The 16510-nt window shown below is 44.9% G+C and overlaps 1 protein-coding gene across 1 annotated transcript; it reads left to right on the top strand.

The window, feature by feature from the left end:
- The first annotated feature begins 307 nt into the window (after positions 1-307).
- SH2D6 (SH2 domain containing 6) lies at positions 308-16264 on the top strand. The gene is made up of 12 exons (XM_054998340.1): positions 308-389; positions 3068-3137; positions 5408-5527; positions 6855-6883; positions 7051-7087; positions 9624-9684; positions 10422-10452; positions 10904-10928; positions 11723-11754; positions 12477-12560; positions 14615-14773; positions 15601-16264. The coding sequence occupies exons 2-12, from the start codon at positions 3110-3112 to the stop codon at positions 15715-15717; spliced, it is 723 nt and encodes a 240-aa protein (XP_054854315.1). The 5' UTR covers positions 308-389; positions 3068-3109; the 3' UTR covers positions 15718-16264.
- Positions 16265-16510: the final 246 nt, after the last annotated feature.

The raw sequence follows: 16510 nt of genomic DNA, 5'->3' as shown, positions 1-16510 counted from the left end.
AGATAGACAAGTCTGGCCTATGGGGCACAATTCACTAGGAATATGAACTTGTGCTACAAATGTTTTGGGCTAACCTTGTTTGTTGCTGGAATTTTTACTGCTCCTTCCTATAATTTGGGGTCGGGGAGGCAGGGAACAACATATTTAGGGCTGCCTCTTCAGGGTTTTTTTTAAAGGTCAGCAGATTAGGAACCACTTGGGAAGACAAGGTGAGATGGATTGACCAAGGAAAAGAAGGGATGTAGCTGAAAGTTGCTTGGGAGGGGGGAGATACAGGTGGCTGTTGTGAACTTTGCCACCCCTTCCGGCTGTTTCTCTTATCCCCAGATTGCCCAGTCCTGAGGCGGTTCTCTGAGCCGAATAATTTTCTACAGCTCAAGACCCATCTGGTAAGTGATATGTTTGGGTATGCAGAAGACCTATAGTGAGGCGAAAGTTGCCAGCTGGCTGGAATTCAACTGGTTTGGGCTGAATTGCATTGTCCTATTTTGGAATTGGGCGGTAGCTTGGTGCATCTTAGTCCCAGGTTCAGTCACTGGCATCTCCAGGTAAAAAGGATCAGAGGAACTGATCCTTTTTACCCGATACCAGAGGAACTGATCTCTGTGAACTGGAGATCAGTCATAATTCTGGGAGAACTCCGGGCCCTTCATGGAGTTGGTAACCCTCAGGGGTTTTTTTCAGTGGGAACGCAGTGGAACGGAGTTTTGGCACCTCTTGAAAATGATCACATGGCCAGTGGCCCCGCCCCCTGATCTCCAGACAGAGGGGAGTTTAGATTACACTCCACTCCGCTGGAGCGGCACAGAGGGCAATCTAAACTCCCCTCTGTCTGGAGATCAGGGGGCGGGGCCACCAGCCATGTGACCATTTTTGCCAAGGGCGATTTAAACTTTAAAAAATTCCCCCCTTGTTCCTGCTGACCCAAAGTGATGTCATTGTGCGGTCCTGAGTTCCACCACCTCTTTTCCCGGAAAAAAAGCCCTGGTAACCTTTAGACTCATCTCTTCTGCATGAATACATAACAGCTCAGATTCAAGTGTGCAGTAAACTGGGGATAGGTAGGGCAACTATCCATTTCCCCGCCCTTCCATCTATCTTAGAAATGGGAATGTTGTATGGATAGTAACTGAATAAGGTATCTTTGCTTATATTCAGGAAGCCAAACTTCCAAAAGGTCAACCTGCCAAAAGCAAATGGCAGGTACATGCTGACAAACAAAGCAGAACAGAAGTATTTGGAAGAGAATCTGATTTCTAGAAGAGAGAGGAAAAATAAGAGGGAAAAAAGCTGAGCAGATGGCTGTTCATTGAACAGAAATAAGGAATCAAAAAGTAGAAAGCAGAGTTTATTGAGAGCATATAGCATGTCCTTAAATGTGAAAAAGGACAACTGAGTGTCCAATAGCACTGATTTTGATTTAAGCAGTGTCAGTATGTTAGTATACTTCAGCCATATGTTTCAGAGATGAGAAAAAAGCGAGTTTGGTGTAGTTGCTTCAAATCCTGATTCTGACACGAACTCCTCAAACAAGCTAATCTCCCTTGCAGCCCCCATCCGTAATATGGAGCTAATAACACCAAGCTATCCAATTTTGTTGTAAAGATTACATCATGATAATAGCCTTGTTCACATGTAATAGTGGATGGATGTACATCCTACTTGTAAGTGCATATACCTGTTGGTATGGAAGAGCCAACGCACATTCAGTTTACAAATGAGACTGAGAACCAGTGCCTAAATAAATGTGGGGGTTCAATCACATGTTCAGCCATATGTGTGTTGACTAAAACATGAGAATTACTCAACCCATACATAAAGAACTATCAAGCATACTCTGAATAAGAAGATATGGGACATATTTTTAATGGAGAAAAATCTAGATCAACAAAAGCAGATTGTGTCAGACCAATATATCTCTGATTTTGCTGAAACATGGCAACCTATAATTGACTTTATAGCAAGAAATGAGGCAACATTCCACTTCACCCACCCCAAACAGTTCCTACTTTTATGATGTAGATTTATCGTTAGCTGTAGTTCTATCCATGATTGGAAATTTAGTTGACCCATTGTTCTTCAATTAATTAGTAATTTTTGCGTATACTTTAATATTTAGCACCTTTCAATGTTTTGATGTATGTTATTTTTAAGCAGTTATACAATTTTTCTGTTTTAATAAAGTTTATTTAAGCTGGAAAAAGTGTACTCTGTAGCTCTGTTCACATGTTACAGTGAATACACGTACAACCTACATGTACCTGTTTGTAAAATAGAACCAATGTGCATTCTCTTTATAAATGAAACGAGGGGGCATCACCTGGATAATGCACATGAAGCTGCCTTATACTGAATGAGGCCATTGGTCCAGTGTCAGTATTATCTGCTCTGAGTTTCCTTTTCTCTCCGGCCTGGGTCTCCAGCAGAGGTTTCTCATATCACCTACTGCCTGACCCGTTTAAACTGGAGAGGCTGGGACAGAACACTGGACTTTCTGCATGCCAATCAGATGCTCTACTACTGAGCCATAGGCCCTCCCCTATTTGGGGTTTCAATCACACATTCAGCTGTACATGCCTTGAATATAACATGAGAATTACTCAAGTGTATGCTGTATACAGAGTGTACATGTGTTCACTGTCATTGGTAAGCAAGGCTACTGTGGTGAGGGTTACATAACAATGCAGTCACAATCAAAAGGCCATTGGATTGGGAGTCAAGCCATCAGGATTTTCAAAGGATCTTTTAACTGATGGGTCTCTTCTTTTGCAACATTAGCTTAGAGAATATTCTTCTTATCACACTTGCTTTTACATCGATGGGAATCAATTTAAACATTCCCGAATACCGAGGGACAGTAGATCACAAAATCACCAATTTATATCCTGCAGAATAATATGTGCCAACCTAATCAATGATGCAATGTATTTTTAATCAAAGTTCTGTCAAATTCATATCAGAAAATAAAGGTGGTGGGATGTAATATAAAAAGCTAGTCCAGAAAGTACACAAACCATAAAACGTTTCACTTCTTTATTAATAACCCATTACCTTTCATGCCTTGCAGAACTTGTCAAAGCATGGGGCAGAGGGTGGCAATGAGGAAGAGATGCCCAGGCTCCTGGTAATAGAGAAAGGTGAGAGGAAGGGGCTAGTGACTGGGCAAATTGACGGATGAAGATATGATTTGCTTATTTTTTTAAGGCCAGCTTGGAAAAAAGTATAACAATTTCTCCCTTTGGGCCATAGATGTTCAGGCTGAGAAAAAACTGTGGCAATGATAGGCAAGCCTCAACAAATATGAATTTAGTCTTTGAACATGTCTGTGCCAGAGCCCAAGTCACTCTGTGAAAGTGAGCACTCATTTTGTGACATAGGGTTGATATAAGCAAAACAATAGGAGCCATGATCAAATCTTCATAGCATTTTTATAGCACCAAGTCCCATTAAGACCACAGAATAAATACCCCATATGCTGTTGTACCATAGTAGGGTTGCCAGCCCCCAGGTGGTGGCTGGAGATCTCCCGGAATTACAACTGATCTCCAGGTGACAGAGATCGGTTCCCCTGGAGAAAATGGCTGTCTTGGAAGGTGGGCTCTATGGCATTATAGCCAGCTGAAATCCCTCTCCCTCCCAAACCCCACCCTTTCCAGGCTCCACCCCCTAAATCTCCAGGAATTTCCCAACCAGGAGCTGGCAACCCTAGTTATCGTTATTGCCATATGACAGAAATAGAATGGAACACTAGCAGGATTGCCAGGTCCACATTGGGAAATTTCTGGAGATGGGGGGGGGTGGAGCCTGAGGAGGGCAGGGTTTGGGGAGGGAGCAACGTTAGTGGGGTATAAAGCCATATAATCCAGCTTCCAAGTCAACCATTTTCTCCAGGTGAACTGATTTTTGCCACCCGGAGACCAGTTGCAGTTCCAGGAGATCTCCAGCCACCACCTGGAGACTAGCAACCCTAGAAGGGCCCATTTCCTTCCAGTCCTATTTTCCCAACTGAAAATGCCTAGGCTACTTTAAGCCCCTTTAGGGGGAGAACCCCTGTCTCCCATTCCTGCCTATGGTTTAAAGCAACCAAAGAAATAGGCTGGGGGGGGGGGTTGTTAACACCACAGTTTAGCAGCACGGGAGGGGTGACATTTGTTTTTGAAAGGTCCAGATTACACGAGGAGTTCTGCTCATGAAAGTTCAACATCAGTGTAGCTTGGGCCTCAGGCTGGTGAGTTTCCATGGTAATATGTCGAGTTCATGGATGGAGGATGTTAGAGTTGTCTGCAATAGCGGCCGTTGAGCACTAGATGGAGTGAGAACGTAGGGCTCTGATACGAAGCAGAGGGTAAAGAGGAGAACTGCTTTACCAAGCAATGAAGATTTTCCAGCTCATACCACTTTAAGGCTGCAGATACAGTGGCTGGCTGGCCTGGAGAAAAATGTCCTGTCCTTTTAATAAAGGCTTAATGTGTGAAAAGGGGCAGTTGCAGTTTTTCATAGCGGGGAGATAAATAATACCACCTGGTATTTGTTTCAGAGTAAACTGGTATTAAAGGCCCAGCTAGAGAGCAGTTTAAACGTTTCAGGTGGATAGTTGTGTTGGTCTGTAGAAGAGCTAGATTTGGGTTCAGTAGCTCCTTAAAAACCAACTAGATTTCCAGCATATCAGCTTTTGAGAATCAGAATTCCCTAGCTGCAGGTGGAGAATAAAATGTTAAAACCCTTCCTCTGTCTAAAACATTCCTTGCATATACAAGTCTAGCATATCAGGAGAAGGATTCAACCTAGAATTCTACTTGACTTTCTGTTTGCTAGAGGATTTTTTCTCTCTAAGAAGGGTGGGTATTTGATTTCCAACTTGCAGCCCCAAAATGACATATTCCAGGAAAAGTTTTACCTTGAGTCTGCTGAATTTATAAGTGGATTCTGTCAGACTGATGAACCCTGAGCCTCTGTAGATTCTAGGGTTGACAATTAGCCTTATCTACCCCCCAAGCCATAATTTACCCATTACTGCCAAAGGCCAGGCCATAGTGATATAAAGCAAGAAACATGCTCAGATTATCTTTGTGCTGGTGTTTATTTTTGAGCAAATTCTTGTCCTTTTCCTCTGAGACTTTTACAAATAGTGCTGGTTCCCCTCATAAAGAAAAAACTTCTTGCACATGCTTAGTGGAACTTTCTCCTCAAAGACCAATGCTTTTAAAAGTCAGCCAGGTCTTGTGAAATCCCTAACCTTACCTGGCTTCTATAAAGAAGATGAGGTCCTGTACAGCACCGAACAGATTTGACAGTTTTGTGACAGAAATGGGTTCTCCCTAGGATGCCCCTCTTTATGTTTGATACTTCCCATTATCTCTAATGCTTGGCCTCCTACATCCTAATGCAGTTTATTTTTTCTTTCCAGCTCGGAAAGCAGGAAAGATGAAACCTCCCCCACCTCCTCCTCTTCCTCTCTCTGCCCGTAGGGTATCCCTGCCCGTCCTGAGTCCCCCTGGGCAACAAATGAAAACTTCCACAAACAAAGGTACATAGTAGTAATGTATTTGGACTGTGGTTAAATAATCACAGGGCAAATTTGAATGAGTTAAAAGATTTCAGTGGTTAAACTTTTTTGAAAATCTGCTTACAAGCCTGCAGCCATGGAATTACTTAAAAATATCTCTGTGCTTTCCCTCCATTTTATCTCGTGCCTTTCAATTCACTCAGCTTCTCTACATGCTTTCTTTAATAATCTTGCCTGAAGGTTCCCTCCCCTTTAGCTTCCCTATTTTTTGAGGCTTCTTCCACAGCCTGTTCCACAATGCTGCTCCTTTCTTTGGTGCCTGTACCAGTTTTTAATCCCAGACGAACAGATCACTTTTCTGTCCCTCTCAGAGGCTGACAGTTTTGTTCCCTTAGCAGCTGGGATGATTATGAATGTTTTGTACCCATCCCACCAGCTCAGCCAATCGGTTTCAGGGGTTCACTTCTACAAGCACAATACAATGTAGATCAAAGCTTGCAGCCAAACTAATTTGCCAAACCATGATCTGTCCCACTACTGTGCAGTGATTCTCCATGACTGGCAAACTCTCTTGGGGAAAACTGCATTACCCTCCTTCCCAGCCAATGCTCCGTAATCAGTTTGCATTGCAATTATGCATATAGTCGATGCCCTTACTATAAAACTTGTATTTTTTAAAATCCTGCCCTATCTAGAAAGTTGAGAGCAGCCTACAAAAATGTGCATTGTGTTGCATATAATTCAATACAGTCAAAACCTCAATCACTCCTAACATTAACCTTTCTTTCAAATCCTTTCCCATCATTTCTGTCTTCCCTTTATTCCTTCCCTCCCTCCCTCCTAGACGCTGCTATCCTTTTTGGCCAACCCATATCTCTTCTAAAACTTGTTCCCTCATTTATCAATGAAGCACTTTCCTCTTCAGTGTCCTTAAAAGCACTGCAGTGTACTTAAAATGCACTACAGTAACCCTGAACTCTTTTTTTGTAATATAAATGATGCAAATTTAACATAAGTGCACGATTTATCTGAAGTTGCATAACTGGTTCTGGTTTTATTAGTCATGGAAAGTGACCTTCTGTGATTTTGGCATGAATTGCCCACATACTTTTAAGCGTCTCTGTAACCATATGAACAATAAACTTGATTTTTAAAACAAGTCCTGGGATTTTCAAGAAACTGCATCTGTAACACAGCTTGTGTGCTTTCTTGGAATCATTGCCTATGTAAAGTCCTACATTATTTTGAATCCACATACAGCAGTGAGTAGAGGGACTTGCTATGTTCAGAGGAGGAGTGGACTAGTTCTTGGCTGCTGATTCTTGCCAATCTTTGCATCTCTTTGCAGATCTTTTCCCAGCCCTGAAAGATGCCGAGGTAACTAAGATCCCATTAAGCACTGGTGCATTCAATTCATAAGGAGCATTTGCTCCTTGTTATCATTTGCAGCAGAATATGTTCTCTTAGTAGTGGCTGGACACAAGAAGTCACTGGAAGCAAGTTGTGGGCTTCTCAGGGATCTAAGATTTCTCTCCCTTTCGCAGGAGGACTCCATCTACTTGGTATGTGAGCCCAGCACAGGTGAGTCTTCTTCCTCTGGAATCTCTCGTCCTCTGCTGGTGTGTTGCTGTACCACTGATGATGCTAGGGCCGTTTCCACACTACTCACCTTCAATCGGAATGCTGCAGAACGTTGCGAACAAAACCCGGAAGATCGCGTTTTATCGTGTGAGTTTTGCGCGATGTCGCACAAAACTCGCGTGAGAAAACGCTATCTTCCGCAGTTTTTTCACAACGTTCTGCGGTGTTCCGATTGAAGGTGGGTAGTGTGGAAACGGCCCAGGTGTATACTTATTTCATTTATATCTTGCTCAGTGGCGCAGAGTGGTAAGCTGCAGTACTGCAGCCCAGGCTCTGCTCACGGCCTGAGTTCGATCCTCACGGGAGCCGGGTTCAGATAGCCAGCTCAAGGTTGACTCAGAGCCAAGCCACAAGTGACGCCTGACACAGGTTGGACACTTGTCAGCTTCCCTCAAGTTTTGATGGGAAATGTAGGCATCCTGGTCTTGCAGCTGTAATGGAGAGCCAAGCTGTAAAACCAGGACGCCTACATTTCCCATCAAAACTTGAGGTAAGCTGACAAGTGTCCAACCTGTGTAAGGCGTCACTTGTGGCTTGGCTCTCAGCCTTCCATCCTTCCGAGGTCGATAAAATGAGTACCCAGTTTCCTGGGAGTAAAGTGTAGATGACTGCGGAAGGCAATGGCAAACCACCCCGTAAAAAGTCTGCCAAGAAAATGTCATTTATTTTATTTATTTATATTTCAATTTATATACCGCCCATCCCAGGGGCTCTGGGCAGTGAACAGTTTAAAATCGATAAAACAAGAAAACAACAATACTAAAATCAATATACAAAACAATAATGAAATCAATTAACCAAGTGCAATGGTGGGGAGGACCCTCCCCCACCCCAAAGGTGGGAGGCCGACATGGCACCGCCCCCTTCAACCACTGAACGCCTGGCAGAACAGCTCTGTCTTACAGGCCCGGCGGAACGATAATATGTCCCGCTGGGCCTGGGTCTCCATTGACAGAGCATTCCACCAGGCTGGGGCCAGGACTGAAAAGGCCCTGGCCCTGCTTGAAACGAGGCGGGCTTCCTTAAGGCCGGGGACCACCAGTAAACATTTATCCGCTGATCGAAGCGGTCTCCGGGGAATGTACAGGGAGAGGCAGTCCCGAAGATATGCCAGTCCCAACCCGCTCAGGGCTTTAAAGGTAAGAACCAACACCTTGAACCTGATTCGGAATTCAACCGGAAGCCAGTGCAGCTGGCGCAGGACAGGTGTGATATGTGACTGGTAAGATATACCAGTCAGGACCCGCGCTGCCACATTCTGGACCAGTTGTAGTTTTCGGATCAGGCTGAGAGGTAGCCCAGCGTAGAGTGAGTTACAGTAATCTAGCCTGGAGGTGACCGTTGCATGGATCACTGTAGCCAGGTCCTGGGGCATCAGGTAGGGAGCAAGTTGCTTGATCTGACGAAGATGGAAAAATGCAGACTTGGCAACCGCCGTGACCTGGGCCTCCATCGATACGGAGGCATCCAGGAACACGCCCAGACTCTTCACCACTGGCAAAGTTGCCAGTGGTGTCCCATCCAGGGCAGGGAGCTGGATCCCAACATCTGACAGCCCCCGTCCCAGCTGCAGGACCTCCGTCTTCACTGGGTTCAATTTCAGCCTGCTCTGTTTCAACCATGCCGTCACAGCCTCCAGGTCAACCTTGAGCTGGCTATCTGAACCCGGCTCCCGCCAGGATCAAACTCAGGCCATGAGCAGACCCTGGGCTGCAGTACTGCAGCTTACCACTCTGTGCCACTGGGCAAGATATAAATGAAATAAGTATATACCTAGGCCGTTTCCACACTACTCACCTTCAATCGGGACACCGCAGAACGTTGCGAAAAAACTGCGGAAGATAGCGTTTTCACACGCGAGTTTTGTGCGACATCGCGCAAAACTCGCACGATAAAATGCGATCCTCTGGGTTTTGTTCGCAACGTTCTGCAGCATTCCGATTGAAGGTGAGTAGTGTAGAGCTGTAGCCAGATTGTCTGGGGCCGTGTGTGGCCGGCCGTCCATCAACAGAAAAAGCTGGGTGTCATCCGCGTATTGATGACAGCCCAGCCCAAACCTCCGCACCAACTGGGTGAGGGGGCGCATGTAGATGTTAAATAACATCGGGGAGAGTATCGCCCCTTGGGGAACCCCGCACACCAAAGGGTGACGGGGCGATAGATCTCCCCCGAGCGCCACCCTCTGTCCCCGACCCTGGTCATGATGTGATGTCCCCCATTGATCAGTAATGACTCAGTGCTTGCACAGGGGGACTATCTTTACCTTTACCTTCTTCCATAGAACACAGGGCAACACACACCAAGTTCCTAGACAGTCTCTCTTCTAGATCGCCTTAGTGGGTGGCTGCATCATGCTTTCAGACCATTCTCTGGGAGGTGTTTGTGTTCATCTGAAATTAACCAATCCTAAACTCGTAAAGAGAGTCCCTCCTACCACCTTTCTCCTTGGTCTGATCTTCTTTCTGTTTCCTTACAGTACCAGTACCCTGCAGAGTGCTTCCCTGTCCAAGCTCCACTCGCCCTTTGAAGCAACCCATGTGAGTATCTTTCTCCTATACGCACACATACATTCAAAGCCGGAGTAGGAGGGAAGGAAAGACTATACATTCTTTAAAACAGGTATTTGAGGAGCTGCAATTTAGATGATCAGACATACTGCTTATGGGCATCCAATCTCCCTAGGTGGGTTGTTTAAGATGGGCTAGATCCCCCTTTTAAATGCACAGATATAAAGGGAAATGTTATCTGTCTGCAACAGAAAGGGCTAGACACTTGTTTTAATGAATTCAGGGGGAATAATAGATTATGGCAGTAGACTGTTATTGTTATAATGCTATGTAGTGATCAAGCAATTACCTTTTTTTCCCCAAAGCTGAAAAAGGCATACTGCAGTGTGCATGAAGTGGTGGCTCTGAGGGAGGGTGTGGAGGCAAGGAAAATGGTGACGATGTGGGAGGGATCTTTAAAAATGCAAACCTTCCCATGTGTGCAAATGTGTTTTGACTGCACTCTTTCCAAAAAGATAGTATCAAACCAAGTTTCAGAAAGATTAGAGCAAAGCAGGGAAAACCGGGAAAGTGGATAGTTAGGGGATGCTGCTGTGTTGATGCTCCAAGAAATCTTTGGCTTGGATGCCAAACCAGAACAAAACTTTGTTGTGGAAGCAACCCTAGGCCTATGTTCCCAGATGGGCTCAAAATCTACACATCGCAGGGCTCTCTCACTCACCCCCATCCTAGTCCCATTCTTTCTTTCTCTCTCTCTCTAACATTAGGACAAATATCTCCCAGCCTGGACCCCAACCGGTGAGTAAGCAGTAGAGGGAGCATTGTGTGGTGCTTGATGGAGGGATGAGGCGATCACTAGGAAGGTCTGTGTCGTTGGGCATTTGTGGATGTGATTCTAGGTGCTTCTGTTTGGTGTGGAGGTGTTTTGTGAGTCCCCCCCTCCCCATTCTGGCTTGTTCAACTTGTGACCAAACAGCCACATACTGTGGCCTGCCAGGTGTTTGGCATTCCCCCTCCTTCCCTCCCCAGAACTCAATATGTTTGTCATCTCAAGTAGGCAATCAAATCAAAAGGTTTATCAAGCCTTCAATGGGACACACACAAGGCTGCGTTTAGCTTTGTGGGTTGCAAGTTGTGCATTGTTGTGCTATACAGCCAGGTGCTGGGGAAGGGGAGAGCTTTATGAGGGAGATGGGTAGAGATGTGTAACTCATAACGCCCGGAACTGAAAACTTTCTGTCCTTTCCAGGGCCTTGCAGAGAATTCACCTCAGGGTAAGGGTCACGCTGTGAAGCATCTACCTTCAACCCATTGCCTCTTATACAATTTGGGGGAGAAGAGTGGCTTTTGCCCTGCTGTAGCCTCTCCACATCCCATCTCTCTCTCCAACCTGTGTCAGTGCACCTCAAGCTAGATGTTGAGCCCACCCTGTCCCTTATTGCTATTCCCATCTCACTTCCTGATCCAAAACATCCTGTGGCATACTGAAAGCAAATCTGCTTTCTCAAACCTTTAGTGGGCAACCTGATGTGAAAAGGGGTGTGCGTGTACACACATGTACACTCACAGATTAACAAGATGGAGGGGATGCATGGTCCCTTCCATCCCCCTCCAGTGCAATCTCCTCCATTCATTTCCCTTTCAGCTGGGCTTGCTTCTGTTTTGCAGGATGGCTGGGAGAAAACAAGTAAAAAGTGATCATAAAAGGGCCAGGTGAAGGCCTCCTGCCGCTTCTCCCCTGCCCTCTAAAGGTCACAACAACATCTGCAGGAAATGAGAACTGGCTTATCCTTTTGCTCACCAACTGCAATAGGCCCCCTCCTGGGCCATTTTCCCTCCAGACTTGGAGCATGACTGGGGGAAAAACAGGAGATCAGTGGGTGGTAGGGAAGCACCACTCCCTCCTCCTTGTGGATTCTTCTCTATAAATGTCATCTGCAGTCCTGTGTTTTCTGCAAGTTCTATCCTGAGCCGAGGTGCTAGTGAGATACATGTGCAAATATGCTCAAGTGCTTAGCAGATCATTATTGTGCCACTAAAACCTTGCAGTGTGTCCTCTTTCTTTCAGGAGAGTGTCTGAAGAGTGGATCCCTACCAGAGGTGAGCACAAACCCCTTGCCTGGGGGTTCCCTGCTTTTACTACTAATTTTTTTTAACAACTTAAGTTAAAAAGGAGAGAACTTGTATAGGAGGATGGAAAGTGCTATAAAGGGACATAGGGTAATTCCCTTATTTCCTGACAGCAGCACCATGCTTTTAAGAGTCCCTCAACTGATTAAATTGTCTAGGTATTGCTCATCCTATTAGGAAAAACAGGGTTTACTTGTGAGGAGCACGAGAGAACTCTCTCTCCCTACACCATCCTTTATACTTATACAGCAAATGATCAGGAGCAGTACCAGTAAAATGAAACCATAATGGAAGACCCGTTGGAGCTATGGCCTGAGGCATCTCCTCACCCAGCAATGGAAACAAGACCTCCCAAATACATTGAGGGGGGTGTTGTTGTTTTAAATTGGCAATTTAATATTTTAAGCATTCCAGAATGAGCCTTTTGAGCTTTGCTTTCAGTTTAATTTACTCTTTTGTCCTGCTGTTTCCCCAAGGAACTCAGAGGGGCCACTCTGTGGTCCCCATCAAAGGCATGCACTTGGCAGGGCCAAACCTGCAAGCTTGGGGGGTAATCTTGTCCTCTTCTGAAATCTGATGTTGGTTTTGAGTCATGGAGGAATTTCATTAACTAGAAGCATCAGTTTGCTCCATGTGGCCCATTGATTTAGGTGTACCCTGTATTGACTCCTGTATTCCATCCATCTCCACAGGATTCTAGTATACAGAACAAGGCCTGGTACGCAGGCAGCTGTGATCGGCACACAGCAGAGGCTGCCCTCCTCCAATGTAATAAGGTATGGATGTGTGCTCCAAAATTGCCCTGCTTGATGGCCATAAAACAGTTGCTGTTCTAGGAATATGCACATTGATTTCTCCTTATATTTTGCAGCTGGAAAGGAGCGCATGGAGGGATGTGCTGGTGCTCAGCTCTTATGGCTCTTTCTTATGTGCCCAGAGTAATGCCAATTGCCACTTTGGGTCAGGGAGGAATTTTTCTCCAGGCCAGATTGGCCAGGGATCCTGGAGATTTTTTGCTTTCCTCTGGGGTCACTGGGAAAGGGAGGGGGGAGCTGTGAATTTCCTGCATGTGCAGGACCCTAGATGACCCTTGGGGTTCTTTCCAGTTCTGTGATTCTATGATCAGCTTGTCCTTCCCACTCAACTGGCTAGATCAGACCACATCTGGGATCTAGCAGCAGCATCTGAATTTTTGGAAATCTGGATTCCTGCATGTTATGAGGGGTCTTTTCACACACAGATTTTCCTGCTTTTGGGATGCTGAACTGCAGCATTTCTTCTCTGAGCTTCCTCGCTTCATAATTTTCTGTTGGTTGCCTTTCCATGTTTTCATCGTCATTTTCTGTGCTTTCTCAAATCAATGAGTAAAGCACAGAGAGACAACAAATAGAAAACTATGAAGTGAGGAAGCTCAGAGGAAAAAAAGCTGCAGTTCAACACCCCAGTTACAGAACCTCTGTGTTAAAAGACTCTAAGTCAGAGAAGGCCCTGCCATGAGGCAAAATGAGATGACCCGTGGGACAGATTTCTGAGGACAGAACAGGAGGCACAGATCGGGCGTACAGGGAACAATCTACAAATACGTTCTCTGGCAAAACACCTCTGATATAAACAGGAGCTGCAGGGGTGGGGGTAGCCAGTGAATTGTACCATGTGGCAAGTGGTGTGAGGGGGTGTGACATTTGGATCAGAGATCAATCCAGTCTGAATTATTTTCACATTCTGGAGATGGAATGTATAATTCATGTCATGGATTTAAAATATTTTGCCCCATCTCTCCAAAATCTTGTCAAGAAAAGGGTATGTATGGGAGGGAAAGACCTTCAAAGTCTTAGATTTTCAAGCAGATGAGTTTGTTTGGCCAAGGATTAGGAGGAGGAAAGTTTTTTAATTTAGAAACAATAGTCATAGTGTTTGTGCCAAGGATTAGGAGGAGGAAAGTTTCGGGAATTTGGGAACAATAGTCATAGTGGCTGTGCCAAGGATTAGGAGGAGGAAAATTCTGGGAATTTGGGAATAGTAGTTATAGTGGCTGTGGGTGTGAAAGTGAGACAAAGCATTGCTGAGGATGGGAGTTGGGAACATGAAGTTCTGTTTGGGCCCTGAAATTTCACAATGCCCAAGACAGTAATGTCAGACACAGAACTAAGGAAAGAGCAGAGTGACGCACATCCTTGAATTCCTAGTTCTCATTTGAAAGTTGGCATAGGACAAAGCTGTGGTTCTGACCTCAAAATCTCTAAGTGATCTGGGACTAGAGTATCTGAAGGAGGCCCTACTTCCAGATGAACCATCCTTTGTGAGACGTTCCCATTAGAGAGCTGGCCTGAAGGGCTTTGCCTCATTTTGTCTCTGGGTTTTTGCCCCATTTTGTGAGGCGAGGTAGGTAAGTAGCTTCCCAGGACAGGATCTTATCTATGGTGGCACCATAGTTTCTGGATCTCCTTCCCTAGATCAATTCAACTAGCCCTACATTGATGGATCTGTCAGAGCAGGTGTTATCTCAAGTTTGTAACACTTGTTTTTACTTGCTTGTGTTGCATTTTTAGTATGGCTTTAGTTTAAAGTTTGTTGTAAGCTTCCTTGGAAAACATTACAAAATGTTAATTCGTGGAGCAAAACCCCAATGTGGAAAGGAGGAGCTGAAGTTGTCCTCCCCCTTCCCCTCATTATGTCTCTGTGGTCGTCTGTCTGGCACTGGTTACACTTTATGTGGTGGCATTCAATTTGTGCCTTATTTATAGTACTGGAGCCCCATTGATGCGTGATCCCTTGGAGCCCCTCTTTCTTCTCTTAACATTGTTCCTCTCCTCCTTTTCCTCCATGGCAGGACAGTGCCTACATGGTGAGACGAAGCTCAGGACATGGTTGGAATCAGCCCTACACTTTGGTTGTGCTGTACAAAAAACGTGTCTACAATATTCCCATCCGCTACTTGGAGAGCAGCCACCAATACACTCTTGGCAAGGATGGCAAGAGCCAAGAGGAGGTGAGTACCAGAGCCCCTGTAGGGAGTAAGGGTCTTCTCTACAGAGACATATATGTTCTGTGTGAAAAAGAAAAACTAGAAATCTCCAAGCAAAAGTAATCCAAATTCTGCACCTATTAAATAAAACTGCATTTTTGCGACTGGTATAAATGAAATATGCAAATATTTGACCCACCCCATGGGTTTTTGCATATTGAGAGATTGAGCAATAGGAATACTGCAGTGTTTTTCCTGAAAGTTTTTTTTTTATTATTATGCTGCCTGCTTTATATTTTTGATGTGATCTGCTCTGAGCCTGTTTTTCAGGGTGAGTGGAATACAAGAGTAAATAAATAAATAATGCAAACAATTCAGCAGGGAGAGCTCAGTGCAGGGGATTTCTCTGCAGTGTTTTATTTCTAGAAAGACAGCTCAGGGGCTCAAGAGTGTCTGAAATTGCTTACTCTTGTCTGGACACCCTTTCCTCAGCTATAGTTATTTAGAGGTGAAGTTCTCACACTTGGCACTTCTGTTCTCACTTTGTATGTTCCATGGTTAAATCTTAGCACTGAAAGTCAATGCTGTGGTTGAGCCTAAGTATGGATTCAGCCCTGCTACCTGGTAGATTGTACTCTTTGGGCCAGAGCTCTCTGCCTCCCTCTTGATCACCCTTAATGGATCCCAGAATTCCTCAGCCATCTTGCTTTGCCTTATGACTAGAGCCATGATTTTAGGGAAACAAATCTCAAAACTAGGAAAGTGGGTTGCTGAGCAAAGGAAAGAGGTTAGCCAGGTAGTCTGTGTTGTCCATGCTCCCACCCATCCCATTCTGTTCTGTCTCTTGCCAGCTCTTTGACAACATATCCAGCATCATCCAGAGCTACATGGAGCGTCCACTTGTGCTGATCGATGGCACTACCTCTGCCAAGGAACAGACTCGCTTGTTGTTTCCTGTAAAGCCGTGAGGCAGTGCCTGGAGACCAGCCCTACCTGAGGAGGGACTTTGTCCCTGGTACCGGACACTGAACTCTTCTCCTCCCTGGCAGGTTCAACGTAAAGCCAAAGTGTTGGAGCTTGGTGTTGGGGTATCCTGATATCTTGCAGAATTAATGCTATTTCCAGCTATCCCTCCAGAGTCAATTAGCCGAGAATGCTTGACCTGTGGTATTCCCCTGGGGTTGAAAGGAATGAACTTCATCAGTTAAAGGGATGTTGTTGGCATGGATGGCAAAGTTTAAAGCATTTCCCTTTTCCATGCATCAGTTTTGTCCAGCTACAGGAAAGTTATGTTATGCTCTTTTTAAAAACATTTATAAAACATTAAAGTATAGCCAATTAATTATACATTTTAGTTAATATCAGTTTCAGTATATTGATACTACATCTTGTTTGGCTATGTTATATTACATAGAGATTATTTTTCTTCTGAAAATAGATCTGCATTTCTCTCACATAAACTGACTCAGAAAAAACTCAGGTGTTTTTTTCTCCCCCCCCCCCAAGAAAAATAGATGTGGGTTTTTTTCCTACATTAAACATGCACATGAACTCACCTAACACACACGGCTTGAACTTGGGACCTTCAGATACAAAGTGTGTACTCTGCTCTGAGCCACAGCATTCTCCTCTCACATGCACCATTGAAAGGCATTGATATTTTAGCTTCTAGGCGCACATTCACAATGCAGTTCTAAGTAGCTAGACTCTTCTAAGTCCAGTGACTTCAATGGACCATTGGATGTAGTAACCCACCTCACA

Source organism: Eublepharis macularius, chromosome 14, assembly GCF_028583425.1.
Source record: "Eublepharis macularius isolate TG4126 chromosome 14, MPM_Emac_v1.0, whole genome shotgun sequence".
Classification (NCBI taxonomy): domain Eukaryota; kingdom Metazoa; phylum Chordata; class Lepidosauria; order Squamata; family Eublepharidae; genus Eublepharis; species Eublepharis macularius.
This window is presented reverse-complemented; position numbering and strand designations above follow the sequence as displayed.

Bases quoted from the DNA above. Each gene is read 5' to 3' on its own strand.
- SH2D6 (XM_054998340.1), top strand. From the start codon at position 3,110: ATGCCCAGGCTCCTGGTAATAGAGAAAG. The intron at 3,138-5,407 runs GTGAGAGGAAGG...TTTTCTTTCCAG, and splicing joins GCTCCTGGTAATAGAGAAAG to CTCGGAAAGCAGGAAAGATG. The intron at 6,884-7,050 runs GTAACTAAGATC...TCCCTTTCGCAG, and splicing joins CAGCCCTGAAAGATGCCGAG to GAGGACTCCATCTACTTGGT.